The following is a 19,841-nucleotide window of genomic DNA, read 5'->3' on the forward strand; positions in this document are numbered from 1 at the left end:
TCCAAGCCAACCAAGCAAATCTTAAACTCATTCACAAATCCAAATTCCAAAAGTACCACTGTAATCTACAGACTATACTACTGCTGATAACTTGCAATTCCATGGCCAAAAAGCCAAGTTCAAATTTCAAACTCTATTAAACTAAAATGAAGTTGTACATCATAATGAAGAAAAGGCAAAAGAAAATGACGAATGTGGTCGCCAACGAGGTCCCTCAGAGAAAATCTGTACTACAGACAGACGAGGCAAATTTCACAAACTTTATACGACCTTAAACTTGTCGATGAATTGGATTCAGTGGCTTTCGAATTCTATAACCCAAAGTTCCTTGATGAACATATTCGATGCAGCTATCAAAGGGCTAGCACAAACTTACCACCGTTCACTTTCCTTGTGGCACAAATTTCACAAGAGTATCACAAAGTGCTCGAGATCATTGACTACTTCAATGGTTTGTGTGGCTGCACGGGCTACTCTTTAACCATTTCACGAAGAATACATTATATTCCTTATTTCAGACACTGCTGCAAGGTGGTTCGACCTCATTTTGATGTATTCCCTTCTCTTGCAAACCCTAGAGCATTGGCAAATATTCTCTTAGCAGCACCGATATGTTCTTCGCGAATACTATCTTTGTTAACCTTCCCCTCCTTTTTCACTATCATTGAGGAACTCGTCCCATCAGTGTTTTTAGGTGTGCTCTTCTTAATATGTGGTGATTTACTGCCATTTGATTTGTTGCTTTTGGGCTTGCCACCTGAACCTGGATATTTTGCAGGGGGAGTTTTAACCTCCCTATACGTCTGCTTGCCCAAATTTGTCGGCCTTTCTTCCTTGGCTTGTTCTTCAGATTGGTCAGTATTTGCATGGTGGATCTCTAGGTTAACAGGTCTGGTTCTTTGGCCAAGTGCATGTGCAATCATACGACGGGCAACCGTAGGATCTTTTTGAGGCCTATCCTTCACACATTGTCTTGTCTCACCTTGATCAACTGAAAAAATCCGTTTTCGGGCTGCCATATATGCTTCTTCCCTCTCCTCAAGGGAAAGGTTAAAGATTGGTGTTGGTGTCTCTTCTACCTTTGACCCTGAAAAGCAATAAAAATCCTTACCTGTTGCTTCCCAATTTAGAACTTGAATAAGTGTCGGTTACATTCGGATTTCTGCATAAAACTCATTAAACCCCCCACCCCAAAAAAAAGGACGATTAACAAGGTTCTCCATGGTTGACACTCAAAATACCGGAAAATAATTAATGTATAAAGCAATGAGGTATACTAGCCTGTTTGGCCAAGCTTCCAAAATCTGTTTATTTGAAAAGTGTTTTTCAAAAAAGTACTTTTGGACAGTAGCAGTTTGTGTTTGGCTAATCATTTGAAAAGCACTTTTGCCAATATTAGAGTAGTAATTTGTGCTTGGCCAATGTTCCAAAGGGGCTTTGGGGAAAGCTATTTTTTTAGCTTCAGAAAAACAGCTTTTGCTACTACTCAAAAGCACTTATTTTTTCCTTAAAAACTTGGCCAAACACCTCAATTTTCTAAAATAAGCACTTTCAGCTTCCTAGAAGCTTGGCCAAACAGGCTAGTAGAGAAGGCAATTTAACTTGATAACTTGATTGGACATTAGAAGAATGATTAGATTTCATCTGAAATCGCATGGATATATTTTCCCAGTTTTCGGACACTGACAGTGTTTTTACCCTCTTTTGAAGTTCTTTTTTAATAAGGTTAGATGTATTATTCATATAAAAGGCAATCTAGAGGATGCAGTATTACAAAAAAGTATGATCCTTGGTTCCTATAGTACTTTCTCCTTCTTTCAAGTTCTGATCTATGGACGTAGTAAAACATGTAAGGCGATTGTTATCCATTTCCAAAATAAATAAATCTTAGAACAACTCATACATTAGAGAAGAAACAATACCTTCTGAATCTTCTTTTCTTCTATATATTACATCTACAGTCCTTGGAGATTGGAGCTCCTCGTCATACTGCCACAGGAGATCACTAATGAGAATGGAAGGTCTGCAAAATTGAGTTCCCAAAAAATGTTAGAAGACAATGAACTAACAATGACAAACTTTATCACTTAAGTTCAGAACTTCAAGCACTTCGTTTCACTTCAGAAGGGAAAAGGCTAAGTGCAAGAAGGTTGTATTTAATTCTTCCTACTTACCAACAAGATTATTTCGTAAAGTATTATCAGTCAATGACAAAACACGAGTAAGGGGCCTATTAAGAAAAGGGAATACTGAAATAGCTCAACTCCTGTGACAACTAAAAATCCATCTCTAATTAAAAGACAAGGACGAAATCAAACTACGAAAGGATCATAAAGAATAAGATCTAATCTAAAATCTCGCTTTAGAGAATATGAAATTACTGTTACTTTTTGCTCCCACTAATCCTAAACAGAGTTTGTTCTGTGATTGATATCCTAAAGTGCAAATTTTAGCTACTGACGGAATAAAAACATTCACAAGTGTGAAATTTTCAGCCATAAAATTAGCTACATAAGCAAAGACTTCAAAAAAAAAAAAAAAATTCAAGCTTGCAAGATATAAGCGCACACAAATTGCTGCATGCTTGCGCCTAGGAGTGGCAAAATTAGCCCATGAAAACTTGAGTCGTTCACCCGTTCAAGTTTGGGCGGGTCACTCAGCCCATTTTGACCCGTCCAATTCAGCCCATTTAAAAATCGGGCTGACATGCAGCCCAAATTGACCAATGAGAAACCTTGTAAAAATATTTTCAGAAAGACATTCTTTTTGTTTGATATGTTATATATAGTCATAATAAAGAAAAACATAGTTTTATTAAGTACTTAAAAGAATCATAAAAGAACAAACAACTAAATTAAAACTTAGTAAGAATTAGGCGGGTTGGGTTATAACCCACTTTTTAGCCCAACCCCTTTCAGCCCAAGTAACTTTTGGACGAGGCGTCCGCCCATTTATTAACTCGGCTCATTTTGACCCGCCCAAATTCAGCACAACACGCCCAGTTGACACCCCTATATAATGTGAACATCCAGATGAGTTTAGGACAGTGCAATTTTCTTCTTACATACATTGATGTATCTGAGCAGCGCTCCAAAACCAAGTGCCGTTCTTCCCCTTCACCAACTGATTGATGAGAAAACCTACCAGAACAAGAAAGTTATACACTTGTCAGTAGCTCAAAGAACAAAGTACACTATGATATAAAACAATCAACATTCTGAATGCAATTACCCGAATATATCAGCAAGACGATGTAAGAGAAGGCGGTTATATGGATTCGTTGGTTCAAGCTCCAAGATTCCATCAGAACTGCACAGAAGTACTAGATTTATTATGAGTTGTCCCCTCAGGAAAATAGCGTCTACACATATTTACTTAAATTTGTACAATGAGAAAAAAAAAGGTATTTCCCTCCTTCCTTTGAATCAATTGATAAGTATAAATTTTTATTATAAGGCGTTGATAAGTACATTTAAAAAACAAGGAGGAATTTTGTTTTACAGGTGATAGATTTTTTTTATTTTATTTTTTTCAATCAAGTAAAAGTATTTTCATTCATAAACATTGCCGCAATGGCCGTATACAAAGGGTATACCAAAAGGTCAAGAATCTACAAACTATGATTCTCTACAGTTGATAGATGTCAAGAACAATTGGGATAATTTCAAGATAAATGAGGTACACGGAGCAGATAGTGTTTGCTGATATACGAAGAAAATGAACTAGTATAAGTTAACTAACAGAATTTGAACCCACACAGGCTGGAAGTTGGGATGGAAATTGGCAAAAAGTAAAGCCTCAGAACAAAACTACCCACTTGTCCCATGCACTCCTTTAACCTTGATATGTACCTTCATGTTCTTCACATAATGAAGAGATGGTAATTTTTTATCGAGGCAAGAAATGGTACATTCTCGCTGCTTGATAATGTCATGAAGTACACGTTCTCTTGAAACGACTAAAAAATAAATTGGTTGTTATCAACTCGGGCACATCATAAGTCGCCATCTTTATAACTTCCGTTCTGATTAATAGCCTGTTTAGCCAATCTTCTAAAATCAGTTTATTTTGAAAAGTGCTATTTCAAAATTGCTTTTTAAGAAAGTACTTTTGGTGAGAAGCAATTTGTGTTTGGCTAATCAATTTGAAAAGCACTTTCGAGCAGCAATTAGTGTTTGGCAAAGCTTTTAAAAAGCGTTTCTAAGTGTATTCTCTCAAAAGTGTTTATCAAAAAAGTACTTTTGGGGAGAAGCTACTTTTTCCAAATTCTCAAAACCAGTTTCTGCTTCTACTGAAAAGCAATTCTTCTTCTCCTAAAAGTTTGACCAAACACCTCAACTTTTATTTTTAAAAAAAACACTTTTGGCCTTGGAGAAGCTTGGCCAAACAGGCTATAAATACCTGGTATCATCTAGAAGGAAATTGACTAGGGTCTCCTCCATAGATAGGATAAGATGCTTGCAAGGAAGATTATCTTTGATAAGAAAGGCCAGTTCTTCTACCTGCATTAATATGATGTAAGGGTCAATAGGAAAATCATGCCACCCAAAACGACACATAATATTGGAAGGATAAATATTGACTAAAGGCATAAGAAAGTGAAATAGTACCACTGATTGTTTAAGTAAAAGATTGTTAACCATCAGGCAAAATAGATTTATCGCAAACATCAAAAATGATTAAGGCGAAGGCTACAACTAAATCACCAGAATATAACTGATTGCATGTGTTAAGACTTTGTAATTTTGGTCCTAATGGACTAAACAATTCACCTACAAGTCCATCCCAAAACTAATCGGGTTGGTTTTGTGAATCAACTGCTTTATTCTAACATTCCAAAACGGTAAATATTTGTAAATTCAAAGCAAGTAAAATTTGACAAGCTCTTCAAATCTCATTGACAAGCTCTTCAAATCTCACACTTATCCCTAGCTTAGCCAAACTTAATGACTACAAATAATCACTTAAATACTAAAATAACAATACAAAACAGGTGAGTACCACTTAGATTCTTAAACACAATCTATAGTTCCAATAATTCTCTGTCAAAAAGTTTCAAAGTTTAGCAAAATTGAGCTACTCTTGAAACATTTTTCACTTATTTCTTCCTTATACAATAACTTTCTCCTATTTTACTCAAAAGTAAATTACCAATTACTATCTATTGCTACAAAATACTATCATAATCTATAGTTCTAACAACTTTCTGTCAAAAGTTTCAAACTTTAGCAAAATTGAGCTAATCTTGGAACATTTTTTTCACTTATTTCTTCTTACACAACAACATTCTCCTATTTTACTCAAAATTAAACTACCAATTACTGCCTAACTCTACAAAATACTATCATAATCTATAGTTCCAATAACTTTCTGCAAAAGTTTCAGACTTTAGCAAAATTGAGCTATTCTTGAAACATCTTTTCTCTTATTTCTTCTTATACAACAACTTTCTCCTATCTTACTTAAAATTAAACTACCAATTACTGCCTAACTCTACAAAATACCATCACAATCTACAGTTCCCAACAACTTTCTGTCAAAAGTCCCAAACTTTAGCAAAATTCAGCTAATCTTGAAACATTGTTTCAATTATTTCTTCTCATACAACAACTTTCTCCAATTTTACTCAAAATTAAACTACCAATTACTACAAAATACTGCGCAAAAACATATTTTTACAGGTAAATCATCCCCCCTAAACCAACAACAAACCCTATACCAAACACCCATTTTTGTACAAAACTTCTATCAAAGTTCCAAAAATCCAATATCAACTATAATAAACTACGAGTCCATCCAAACCTAATCCGGTTGGCTTTATGAAGCACCCCCCTTTATTCGAAAGATTCGGACTTTAGCAAAATTAAGCTAATCTTGAAACATTTTTTTCACTTATTTCTTCTTACACAACAACATTCTCCTATTTTACTCAAAATTAAACTACCACTTGCTGCCTACTGCTACAAAATACTATCATAATCTATAGTTCCAATAACTTTCTGTCAAAAGTTTCAAACTTTAGCAAAATTGAGCTAATCTTGAAACATTTTTTTCACTTATTTCTTCTTACACAACAACATTCTCCTATTTTACTCAAAATTAAACTACCACTTACTGCCTACTGCTACAAAATACTATCATAATCTATAGTTCCAATAACTTTCTGTCAAAAGTCCCAAACTTAGGGAAAATTGAGCTAATCTTGAAACATTTTTTCAGTTATTTCTTCTCATACAACAACATCCTCCTATTATACTCAAAATTAAACTACCACTTACTGCTATTGCAACAAAATACTATCATAATCTATAGTTCCAATAACTTTCCGTCAAAAGTTTCAAACTTTAGCAAAGTTGAGCTAATCTTGAAACATTTTTTTCACTTATTTCTTCTTACACAACAACATTCTCCTATTTTACTCAAAATTAAACTACCACTTACTGCCTATTACTACAAAATACTATCATAATCTATAGTTCCAACAACTTTCTGTCAAAGCTTACAAACTTCAGCAAAATTGAACTATTCTTGAAACATTTTTTTTCACTTCTTTCTTCTTATACAACAACTTTCTCCTATTTTACTCAAAATTAAACTACCATTTACTGCCTATTGCTACAAAATACCAAGCAAACATATTTTTACAGGTAAATCATACCCCCTAAACCAACAACAAACCCTATACCAAACACCTATTTTTGTACAAAACTTCTATCAAAGTTCCAAAAATCCAATATCAACTATAATAAACTACGAGTCCATCCAAAACTAATCCGGTTGGCTTTATGAATCACCTCCCTTTATTCGAAAGATTCAGACTTTAGCAAAATTAAGCTAATCTTGAAACATTTTTTTCACTTATTTCTTCCTTATACAATAACTTTTCCTATTTTACTCAAAAGTAAACTACCAATTACTATCTATTGCTACAAAATACTATCATAATCTATAGTTCCAACAACTTTGTGTCATAAGTTTCAAACTTTAGCAAAACTGAGCTAATCTTGAAACATTTTTCACTTATTTCTTCGTAAACAACATCTTTCCCCTATTTTACTCAAAATTAAACTACCAATCACTGCCTATAACTACAAAATACTAAGAAAAATCATATCTTTACAAGTGAATCATTCTTTTCTTTTTTTTCTTTTTTTTGATAATTTACATGTAAATCAACCCCCTTAACCAACAGAAAACCCTATACCAAACACCCCATTTTTGTTCAAAACTTCTATCAAAGTTCCAAAAATCCAATAACAACTAATTGAGTAAATAATTTGTAAATTTAAAGCAAATAAAATTCAAGAAACTCATTAAATCTCACAATTATCATTACCCCAAAACTAATAATTACAAAATAATCACTTAAATATTAAGTGGAACAGAAATTCAACAAAATTGAGCTAATCTTGAAATATTTTTCACTTATTTTCTAATACAACAACATTCTCCTATTTTACTCAAAACTAAACTACCAATTACTACAAAAGACTAAACAAAAACATATTTTTACATGTAAATCAACCCCCTTAACTAACAATAAACCCTATAACTAATTGAGTAAATAATTTGTAAATTTTAAGCAAAAAAAATTCAAGAAACTCATTAAATCTCACAATCATCAATACCCAAAAACTAATAATTGCAAATAATCAGTTAAATATTAAATAAAAGAGAAATTTTTTACCATAGCAAATTCTGTAAGACTCATTGTTGGTAATAATCAAGAATCGCAAAGGGTGTAAAACCCACAAATTTTCTTGGATTTATTTTATGTTTTTTTTTTTTTCCACTTTGATTTTGAAGGAAATTTGGATACTTGCTAAAGAGGAAAGGCCAAAGACTTTTGAGGATTTCGTGTAATTAAAATATTACCAAAAATGTAATATTTTTTTTTTTCTTTGGGGTGAATAATCGCATATGTGCCAAAAAACAAAAAAAGTAGAATGAAATTGAGAATATCTAAATTTGGATATACATTTGAATATTAAGTTGTATTAAGATCTAAATATTATGTAATTATATCGCTTTGTTTTCTCAACATCTGATTGTATAAAACTTGTCTTTATTTAAGAATTAATAGATATAAAAATTAAGTGAAATACTAAGGCCCCGTTTGTCCATAGATACAAAAAAAAAATTACTTTTTTTTAGAATTTTATTCTGGCTGGAGTTGGAGTTGTGTTTAGTTAGTTTTGAAATTGTAATTTTTGATGAAATGTAGTTGTAAAAAAGTGAAAAAAGTGAAAAAAAAATTTGAAAAACAAGTTTTTTGAGTTTTTAGTATTCCGGAATGCAACTTCAAGTTGTATTCGGAATTTTCATGGCCAAACGCTGATTCCGAAAAAAAGTAAAAAAAATTCCGGAATAAAATGAATAATTCTTATGGCCAAATGGGGGCTAAATTAGGGTATACCACGTCAAGAAATATTTTCTAAATATCATATGGCGGCTAGTGGTGGTGATGAGTAGCGATGGTGATTGTGAGTGCGACTGAGGATTGGCTGATAGCTATGGTAGTGAGTAGTAGTTAGTAGTGAGGATATCTGGCAGTAATAGTTAACGTTGGTCGTTGATGGTGGTAGTTGGTGGTGACGACTAATAATTGTGGGGGATGACAGTAATAGTTAATAGAAGTGGTGAATGATTGCAGTGATTGGTGATATATAATGGTGGCTAAAGATAGTGATTAGCAATAGTAATTCATTGATGTAATTGTGGTTGGCGATGATGACAAGCGATGGTGGTTGTGAGTGTCGATTGGGGATTGCTGATAGTTAGTGAGTAGTAGCTGGTGGCGATGGTAGCTGGCAGTAATAATTAATGTTGGTTGTCCCTTGTGGTAGTTCGTAGTGGCTGCTAATAATTGTGGTGGATGACAGTAATACCTAATGGGAGTGGTGAATGATGGCAGCGTTGACGATATATAATGGTGGCTAAAGGTGGTGATTGACAGTAGCAATTGGTTGATGTAATTGTGGTTGGTGGTGATGACTAGCGATGGCGGTTGTGAGTGTCGATTGGGGATTGGCTGATAGTTATGATAGTGAATAGTAGCTAGTTGTGATGGTAGTGTTTGGTAATATATAATGGTGGCTAAAGGTGGTGATTGCCAGCAGTAATTGAAGATGTAATTGTGGTTGGTGGTGATGATTGCAAATGGTGATTACTGGTGATGACCTCTAACTATGGTGGTTGGCTAAGACAATGGTTGTAGCTGAGGGATGGTGATTGTAACGGCAATGGATTAGCTGTGAAAGTAAATAAAATAGTGGTGAACTATCATCTTTATAAAACTTCTTAAATATTTTAATGATATTAAGACTTTATCATAGATCGTAATCTAGATTAGAGTAATAAATATTTCCATATATTTGCTTCCAAAAGATTGGCAATCCCACTATTTTGGCAGCTCAGATTTCCTCATCCATAAATATATTAACCTCTACAATAAGTTTAAAAATATTCTTATTCTAGTATAAAAGAAAAAGATTTCAGGTATCTGCATGAACTTAGGAAAAGATTGTTGTTCGGATTCTCCGAAAATGTTGCCGCATCCGTGTCAAATCAGTATTTTTGGAGGATCTGACAAGCACCAACAATTTTAAAATGTCCAAGCAATATAGGGAAATGGGGCCAAGGGGAAAATGGGTAACGAAATATACAATTATGCCCTCAAACATCAGAAACGAGGAGGAAAACATCTATGCCTTGTACACTTCTAGTTACAAAATAATGCTTTCCTTTCACTCCATAGAGAGAGGAAAGAGTGGTTTTTCATTTATGAACTAAAACTCTAACATAATGCTAAAATCTGTTGCTTTGAGGACTGATTTCTGAAGACAAAATGTTGAAAAATCATCTGGATCCTTTAACAAACAGAACTATCATGAATTCACAACAAATCCTTATGATGAACATTCAGTCAGATCTTGACTTTCGCTTGTTGATAAATCGACACCAAGGAGAGACAAGTCCTTCCGCAACAAATCTGCATTCTTGAATTGAAGACCTTTAAGTCCTAGTTCAATTGCAGCTTCAACGTTTTTCATCCTGGACGATCAATGACATAACTTGTGTGAGAAATTTAGATTACTCAAATTTAGATTTTCCTATTATGAGTAGATAGAACTGCATTTTCATGTCTAAACACTAAAGATGAATAGAAGCTTCAGTTCTCTGAGATAGATTTGAAAATAGATTCTTCATTGTCCACTAGTTTTCTTAAACTTAGAAGCGTGAAAAAGGACATTGGATGTGTCGAAGGCGTGGACTCCTCTTTTTTCTTTTAACCATGGTGTTCGGGTCAACTTACACGCACCTCGACTAATTCCACGGGGTACCTTCCTACCTCTTACCAGCAGAGGTACAAGATAACTTTATCCACGAAGGCTTGGACAGACGGGAAGAAATCACTTGGTGTTTTTACCTCACTAGCATTTGAACATGAGACCTCATAGTTCTCAACCCACTTTATTTTGACCACTAGGCCCACCCTCTGGTGCCAATCCACACCCTGTCTATATATTGGCATTATGAAAATCACATTGATGCCGAAGTTAAATTAGTAGCGATAGCTAAAATCAACATGCCCTATATGTTTAAGTTTTCTTATTAGTTACCTCGTTATCATTTATCCTGCCAACAAGGGTTTTCAAGAAAGAGTTGGAGATCTATTACCGGTGGTGAAAAACATTCGGTGATCAAGAAAGAAGAAAATAGACAACCAGCAACGAGAAATCAATGAGCTGAATCTGATGAAGACTCGTCTAGACCAGTATTACACAAACTCGAAAATAAAGGACTGTATCTTCTAAGAGATCCTAATCTTGATCTTTTCTTCATTGCTCAAGATTAGAGATGAAGGTAACAAATAAGTCCTTTACTAGCAGACCAAATAAAACCGGATAGCTTAATATCTAATGCTATTTTGGCATCAATGGACTAGAATTTTTGACTCTGCGTCAAATTTTCGGGAGAACAAATAAGGAAACAAGACCACATTAACTGATAATTAAAGGGATCGCAATTCAGTAACGGAGGCAGGATTTTCAATTCGAAAAAGTAACGGAGCATCCACTATATCAAGGATTTTCAGTTAGGGGGTTCAATAAAAGCATAAAAAAATACGTTAAAAAAGTAAACACACGAAGAAGCCTAATCGGAGCGAACACAAGATAATCAAAGCATAGGAAATAACATAATAATGCAACGGAGCACAAAAAATTATATTGCAATAATCCACTATATATACATAAAAAATAATTTTAACCATGTATAAATAGTGTAATTTTCCGCCCAAGGGGTTTGGATGAACACCCTAAGTAGAGCTTGGCTCCGCCCCCGGATCGAATATCGAAACTTGATTACTACTTAACAAATGTTTAGTCATGTAAATAATTAATGATATCCGACTTACCTTACTAAATAATGATGCATTGTTAGGACTTAAAAGCAAACAATATTAATGACATACCTGTCATCAACAAAAATACAGTTGGAAGCTTCTACATTGAGATGCTTTACAACTTCTAAATAAAAATCAGGATCAGGTTTCCGTTTTCCTGTTAACATATGAAAAAAATCAGGTCCGCTCCAGTTGAGTTCATACTTTCATTTTTATTTTTATTTTTGATCAAGTAAGTGCATTTTCATTCATAAACATGGCCACAACGGCTGTATACAAGAGATGTACCAAAAAAAGTAGAGAATTTACAAAAGGATATGATTCTCTACAAACTCCGCCCAATTGTCTATACAACAAGGAACTTTCTGTGGGCACCAAAAGAAAATAAGGGAATGGAGACTACTCCACAACTGAGAGAAACTCGACTCTACACCTTCAAAAGCTCTCCTATTTCTCTCTCTCCAAACAACCCACATTAGCGCAAGTGGAACCATTTTCCATGCCCTACGTCTTCTCCTTCTCCTCACGCTCTTCCAACTAAAAATCATCTCTCTCACAGTGTTTGGCATTACTCATGAAGTGTCAAACCACCTAAGCATATCCCACCATAACCTCATAGTCACCCCGCAATGTAGAAGAAGATGATCCACCATAACCTTCACACTTTCACATTATGTCTTGCGTGGGACAACTATACAAGTTTAAGGTTATGGAACTTTTTGACAAGGAACAAAAGCAGAGGATCCAAAATTTCACGAATATGAGATGCAGTCCGACAGAAAGAAGGATAAAATAATGAGCATTTGAAATATAAGTCTTGCGGACCAAGTTCTAACACAGCAACTCTGACTGTATGATTAAACATATTAAACTGGTTTGTTTTGTCTCAGACTTCTCTTTCATCAGCATATCTTCCTTCAATTCAAGTTTTTTTTTTTTTTTTTTTTTTCGGGATAAAGCCTATATTTCTATTCAAGTAAAGACCATCAGGATGTTGAACTGTTGATTGTGTAAGCATCCAAAAACTCTACATATGCAGGAAATATGTAAGGAGATAGACAGATCAACAATGAAATATTGATCAAACAGAAGTCCAGAGATAGAACATCCGTGAAGGTAAAGAGAACACTACCAAATACGCAGGAACAAAATGTCCAAGATAGGTAATTCGAGAGTTTTAGCTCGTCCTCAATCATTTGGAACCTGAAAAAAGAACGAAGTTTGAAAGACTTGAATATTTGAAAGTAATGACCCTTTTTTTTTTTTTTTTTGGATAATATTGGCCTGAGCTGAGTTTATATGGAGTATCAACTATCATGGTATGTTGCTCGGACTCTTCAAATTGCCGACGGGTGCGTGTCGGATCATCCAAAAAGTAGTGTATTTTTGGGGGATCCAACATGGGTGTGGCAATATTTAGAAGAGTCCGAACATATCATGGTCAGTGAGGATTCATATAGCCAACCCCAATTTGTTCGGGACGGAGTGTAGTTGTTGTAAAGAAGGGTTGATTGAACATACCAGATGGGATAATTTGTGAAAGCATGGATTTCATAGCCATTTTCTTTCAAAGAATGCAGTAATCCTTCAACACCTTCAAGGTAGGAATATCCTCTTCTCATACAGTTTTTGAGGCCTGAAAAATGTGGTTTTTCAGTTTACAATGAATAAACAAAAGATGTTAATAGATCAAAAAAGTAACAATTAAATCATCTTCGCTGACATTGATCATACTAACGCAGAAGACGAAGGAACAATTAGGAAATGATGGTAGGTTCTTCCTCGGAAAGAAGTTGCGAGTATTACTTCTATGTTTATTTAAAGATTACCATTCAGACTGAAGTGAGGTAGCTAAATATAAATTGGAAGATGAGAAGTATATATATGATACTATAGGAATTATAGTAAATACAGAGATATCTCTATATATACATGCTGTGAGCAAGAGTGGAAGCACGTTGACATCTTAACATATCAGTTGTAACATTCAAAAAAAGGTTTTGAGGAACTTTACAATATTCTGCAGTATATATTAGGTCTATTTATGTGTGATAAGGTACTGACGTCCTAGAACATCTTATTACCTTGTATATCAAAAGATCTTCCATCCATGAAGAATTTCCTACTCAACTCGTCCTGAAAAGAGTAGTATAAAAAAAAAAATTATAAATTAAGAAAAGAGAATAAATGGTCGAGCGAAGTCAAGAACGAACCCTCTTTCCAGTTCAGCTTTCAAAAAAGTAACTTGGACCAAACTCAAAAGAGAGATAAGCGTGATTTTGTGGATACAAACACAGATTATTTCCATTCTCCTTTAATTTTTTTTTCTTGTCATTGATAAGGGTTATAACACATGCGCTCACAAAATAACAGAGAAATATTCAAATGGAAAGACCATCTATGGTTTACTCTTATATAATAGACACGTCATAGAACACTGAGAGACTGAATTGCCATCATAGAGGGAAAAATGTCTTATGATAAAAAGTGTCTGAAAACTTAGATTATATTTGATCTAGTCAATCAAAAAAAAACAACAAACATAGTCATCATCTTTCGAGGTAAAAAAAGAAATAGAATATATAGTAATATGCCTCTATTAAAATGTCTGGCTACTTGAAGCAGTTACAAGTAGAAAACAGTTCTTAACGTACCTCAGAGATAAGACCCTTTTCAAACTCAATCCAGGCAGTTGGATGCTTGCATTCCAGCAATTCCTTCATTGGCATTCTGAATAAAAAATCTCAATTTGAAACAGGACAAGAAGGAGTCAGAAGCTTAAAAAAAAAAAGAATTTTAAAAAAAGGAAAGAAAATTCTGGTCTGGTTTGAATGATAACAATGGAAAAACAATTGATGAAAGAGACGAATAAAAGAGACACTGTTGAAACAATTTGGGAAGATGACTAGTAGTTGTGTGATAATTAAGATACGTAATTCGACTATCGGAGTTAATCTCCATATGCCAGCTGAAGTAGGGCCGGCTTTAAGAATTATATAACACAGTATGAACTTATCAAGCTGAACATCAGTATAAGTTGATTGAACTAATTATAAACTATTTCAGTTTATACACATATATGAAGTGCTCACTTGGCATTTAAACATGCAATATTAATGTGGGAACATACTCACCGTGGTTAAAATTTTAAAACAGGGAACTCCACAATAATTACAGGCAAAATATTACTACATATATAGATCAAGGTAACAAATAGTTTGAGAAAATATTATGTCAGCTTAATGCAATTCAAGAATCGATTCAGGCCCGAGCAAAATAGTAACACAAGATTCATATAGCCGACTTCAACTTTGTTTGGTATTGAGAAATAGTTGACTGATATAGAATTGAGTTATTTACTGAGCAATTCAAGCACTCCAACATAACAAGGCAACACAAAGATGGGACCTTTAAACTCAAAAGTCAGAAACACCATTTGCTAATTTCTTACACACAGCCTTTCAAGAATTGATTCGGGCCCAAGCGAAATAGCAACAGAAAGATTCATATAGCCGACACCAACTCTATTCACTATCGAGAAATAGTAGATTGATATTGAGTGACTGCGCAATTCAAGATTCATAAAATGGGACCTTTAATCTCAACAGAAGTATAAGAAAACTGTAAGGGGCAAGTGGAGCTTAAAAGCCAAAACTCCATCTGCTGACTTCTTACACATAACAATTCAATGATTCATAAAAGTGGGACCTCTAAACTCATAAAATTTGGACCTTTACACCTAGCAATTCAAGAATTGTTTTGGCTACAGCGAAATTGCAACAGAAGATTCATATAGCCAACACCATCGAGTAGTAGTTCATAGATATTAACTTATTGACTGAGCAATTCAAGAATTCCCTCATAAAAATGGGATCTTTAAACTCAACACAAGTATAACAAAACTGTAAGGGGAAAACTGAAATTCAACATAGTAAATACCCATTGAGTTATTGACTGAGCAATTCAAGAATTCCAGCATAAAAATGGGATCTTTAAAGGGATAATTTCAATAATATACAATCCAGCATAAAATATTACATCCACGTAGCCATATTTTTAATTTACATCCGCATAGCCTTTTTTTTTTTTTTGCAACATTGTTTATACACACGATATACAACATTATACACTTACTGCAGACAATGTATAAACCTTTTATAAAATTGTACAATAATGTATAAAAGGGCCATTTCGGGTAATATTAGAAATATGAGCCATTTCGGGTAAATAGTTTCTCCAAATAGACATAGAGTGTTATTTTCAAACTCAACAAAATAACAGAAAACTGCAAAGGGGCAAAGTAGAGTTCAACATGTTAAATACCCATTGAGTTATTGACTGAGCAATCCTAGAATTCCAACATAAAAATGAGATCTTTAAAGGGATAATTTCAATAATATACAATCCAGCATAAAATATTACATCCACATAGTCATATTTTTAAATTACATCCGCATAGCCAACTTTTTTTTTTTGGTAACAGTGTTCATACACACGATATACAACATTATACACTTACTGTAGAAAATGTATAAACCTTGTATAAAAGTGTATAATAATGTATAAAAGGGCCGTTTCGGGTAATATTAGAATTATAGGCCATTTCGGGTAACTATTTCCTCCAAATAACAAAAGTAACAGAAAACTCTAAAGGAGTAAAGTGGAGTTCAACATAGTAAATACACATTGAGTTATTGAGTAAGCAAATCAAGAATTCCAACATAACAAAGCAACGCAAAAATAGGATCTTTAAGCTCAACATAAGTATCTAAAAATAGTAAGGGGCAAAGTGGAGTTCAACATAGTAAATACCCAATGAGTTATTGACTGAGCAAAGCAAATCAAGAATTCCAACATAACAAAGCAAACATAAAAATAGGATCTTTAAACTCAACATAAGTATCTAAAAATAGTAAGGGGCAAACCGAAATTCAGCATAGTAAATACCCATTGAGTTATTGACTGAGCAATTCAATAATTCCAACACAAAAATGGGATCTTTAAAGGGATAATTTCAATAATATACAATCCAGTATAAAATATTACATCTACGTAGCCATGTTTTATATTTACATCCGCATAGCCAACTTTTGTTTTTTTTTTTTTTGCAAAAGCGTTTATACACACGATATACAATATTATACACTTACTGTAGACAAGCCTTGTATAAAAGTGTATAATAATGTATAAAAGGACCATTTCGGGTAATATTAGAGTTATGGGCCATTTCGGATAAATATTTTCTCCCAATAGACATAGAGTGTTATTTTCCCATCTTTAAACTCAACAAAAGTAACAGAAAACTGTAAAGGGGCAAACTGGAGTTCAACATAGTAAATACCCATTGAGTTATTGACTGAGCAATTCAAGAATTCCAGCATAAAAATGGGATCTTTAAAGGGATAATTTCAATAACATACAATCTAGCATAAAATATTACATCCACATAGCCATATTTTTAATTTACATCCGCATAAAGGTTTATACACAAATGGACATTATTCAACATAGTATAAAACTTGTATAAAAGTGTATAATAATGTATAAAAGGGCCATTTCGGGTAATATTAGAAATATGGGCCATTTCGGGTAAATAGTTTCTCCAAATAGACATAAGAGTGTTATTTTCAAACTCAACAAATGTAACAGAAAACTGTAAAGGGGAAAAGTGGAGTTCAACATAGTAAATACTCAATGAGTTATTGACTGAGCAAAGCAAATCAAGAATTCCAACATAACAAAGCAACATAAAAATTGGATCTTTAAAAACTGTAAGGGGGCAAACTGTAAATACCTGAAAAAGGCAGGGACATCATGGTAAAAAGGGTCACGAACAATAGTATCCATAACATCAAAAAGCAATATTGGAAACTTTCTTTTAGCTACCATTGTTGATGATGACGTGGCACTGCAACTAATATTGTTACTGAAAAAAACCATTTTTGTAGATTTATTAGAAGATGTTCTTTTAACTATAAAAGGGAAACTGATATTAGAAACAGATGGTCTGCATGATATCAATAAAGCCATATAGAATTTTGGATTTTCTTTGTTTCTTCAAGATTTTAATGTATAAATTTTGGCCAAGAGGAAGGAGCTGTATTAGTCATTTGTGTATATTTTTGCTGTGCCGTTTCTGGTTGTCATTACACGATTTGATGAATTTTTAAATTTAAAAAAAAAATTATTACATAAGGGTAGGGAAGGGCGAGGGAGAAAGTTCGGTTAGTCAATCAATTGAGTTGCTACGTCTACAAATGATGAAATTGTAAACAAGAAGTATGGGCTTTAGATGTGATTTTGATTTTTAAATAAACTTTTTTGTTTGGACTATAATTTTTTATGCAGTATTTTATGGAAAAAGTGCTTAAAACTTTTTTTTTTTTTTTAATTTGCATTCGGTGTTCAGAATTTGCATTGGAGTCTGATTATGTCGGGATCGCGCAGTGTGAGGGGGCCATTTTCGGAAGAAGCCTCCCCTACTAAGATTTTTCTATTCGAATTCAAAGAATCTGGTTAAGGGAGAAGCAGCGCATCTGCTGGACCACTATAACTTATATAGATTTAATATTTTTACTTTATGAAAACTTTCTAGAAACTAAAATTTTGATATTTAAAGAAATAAGATCTCTCGGCCTCTTTCAGTTTGAATAAAAGAAAATATTTTTCAGATCTCTTATATTTTTCAGATCTCTTATCTGATAAAAATGTCATAAAAAGACTTTGTAAATAACCAAAAATCCATTTCTAATTAAAATACGGAATGACTCGGAAACAATTAATGTGATTTGAATATTTATTCACGGATTATTCCTCATCTCTTTAATGAATCATACACAATGTATTGTGGATCAATAAATATCTTTATACCGGAATAAAAAAAATTCCCTGTCACCCTACCATAGATTAAAATTTGCATAGGACACATACCATAATCAAAATGTGAACAGAAACTTTGGTAAATACGAATCGCAATCTATTTTATAATTAAAAAATAGGGTTGATTGCACAGTTAGTTCCTCGATTATTTATAAATTAGTTCTTGTGATATCTAATTAAGAATATTCAGCTTTTAATTAATTAAAATGTGTATTTGTAATTCCTTTAATTGTAAATATTCGTAAATTTACCGTAATTGTTAAACGTTCTATCAATTAATTATCCATATGTTAATCTTTTACTGTCACTCAATATTTAAAAATGGTAGTAAATGCACCCAAGGGTGTGGCTTAGTGATCAATGAAACGGGGAGTTATTGAAAATATTAACAATATTAATCAGTAAAATGAACAAAAGGATAGAATCAACTTATTGGATCACCACTGCGTCGTGGCAAGCCACTACCTTGAAAGCGATTTCAGACCGACGACAGTGCAAATCGTTTAGCCCGATCGCTCCCAAGGTTGCACAACACTTCCAAACACTTGCACTAGTGGCTGGAAGTTTGGAGTTTCTTTACAAATTGATTGCCCAGAAATTGAAAGGAAAAGAAGATTTTTCAAGAAAAATATGAGATGATTTTTTGATTTTTTTTTTTGTGTGTAAGTAATTCCCCAAGAAGACAGATTTATACAGGCTGAAAATATGATGGGTTCAAAGAAGATTTATTAGCCATTAACTCGATCATTAAAGAAACCTTAATGGCCATTAACTCGGGCATTTAAACCAGCCACTAGATAAACCATTAAAGGGAATTGAAGGACCATTACTCCATATGTTACAGAATTGATGAGTATGTTCATATCCTTGTAATGTATCTATATCCTTTGCATCACACAAAAGGACAAAATGTAAGATTAATTCCTACAAGAGTTACCTAATACTTGTTGTTGGTGACATGGCAGGCTCAATGGCTAGGCAACTAAGGCAATTGCCTCAGGCCCCCAATGTAGGGGGCCCCAAATTTTACCAAGAATAAGTTATGTGTTAATTTTTTTTCTTGAAGAAAATATATTATTTATGATTAAAAATCACAATATTTTTATAAATTTATATTATTTTATTCTCTTTAACCTTTTTCAAATAAAAGAAATAAAAAAAAAAGTTGCTTTGTCTTCTTACATTCTGTCACCTAACACTCACATTATTTTATTCTTTTTAACTCATGTATTCTCTTTCTTCAAATCTCTGATAAGTTAGAGTAGTATATCAAGTCAAAAATAAGAGTCAAATAGTTAACTGTGGAGAAGTGTTGAACAGAGTGAATTGTAATTCTTTTTTGTTCCATCTTAGGTTTTCAAGCATTGCAACAAGCATATTAAAGTGAGGCATACCAAGTTATCAACTTCTTGAATCAAATTCTATTGTTCTAACTCTATTATTTTTATCTAAAATTTCTCAACCTATTACTGATAGAATTATGTTAACAATTCCTCTAATGATTGCTTCAGTGAAAGGATGTTTTCCAACATTGAAATTGATAAAATCTTACCTA

General features: G+C 33.3%; 2 protein-coding genes across 4 annotated transcripts; both read right to left on the reverse strand.

The window, feature by feature from the left end:
* LOC132068056 (uncharacterized) lies at positions 1–7,847 on the reverse strand. Of its 2 annotated transcripts, none has more exons than XM_059461519.1 (6): positions 7,688–7,847; positions 4,402–4,502; positions 3,232–3,309; positions 3,069–3,140; positions 1,923–2,023; positions 1–1,087 (listed from the first exon to the last, which is right to left on the reverse strand). In XM_059461519.1, the coding sequence occupies exons 1-6, from the start codon at positions 7,709–7,711 to the stop codon at positions 543–545; spliced, it is 921 nt and encodes a 306-aa protein (XP_059317502.1). In that variant the 5' UTR covers positions 7,712–7,847; the 3' UTR covers positions 1–542. The 2 variants fall into 2 exon arrangements, with proteins under 2 accessions (XP_059317502.1, XP_059317501.1); XM_059461518.1 differs by having other exon boundaries at positions 1–1,111.
* A 1,837-nt stretch (positions 7,848–9,684) lies between these two features.
* LOC132068057 (flavin mononucleotide hydrolase 1, chloroplatic) lies at positions 9,685–17,562 on the reverse strand. Of its 2 annotated transcripts, none has more exons than XM_059461521.1 (7): positions 17,202–17,562; positions 14,062–14,150; positions 13,492–13,543; positions 12,929–13,043; positions 12,540–12,610; positions 11,477–11,564; positions 9,685–10,053 (listed from the first exon to the last, which is right to left on the reverse strand). In XM_059461521.1, exons 1-7 carry the CDS (start codon positions 17,257–17,259, stop codon positions 9,909–9,911), a joined length of 618 nt encoding a protein of 205 aa, XP_059317504.1. In that variant the 5' UTR covers positions 17,260–17,562; the 3' UTR covers positions 9,685–9,908. The 2 variants fall into 2 exon arrangements, with proteins under 2 accessions (XP_059317504.1, XP_059317503.1); XM_059461520.1 differs by having other exon boundaries at positions 14,062–14,137; positions 17,202–17,561.
* Positions 17,563–19,841: the final 2,279 nt, after the last annotated feature.

Source organism: Lycium ferocissimum, chromosome 8 (assembly GCF_029784015.1).
Source record: "Lycium ferocissimum isolate CSIRO_LF1 chromosome 8, AGI_CSIRO_Lferr_CH_V1, whole genome shotgun sequence".
Lineage (NCBI taxonomy): Eukaryota > Viridiplantae > Streptophyta > Magnoliopsida > Solanales > Solanaceae > Lycium > Lycium ferocissimum.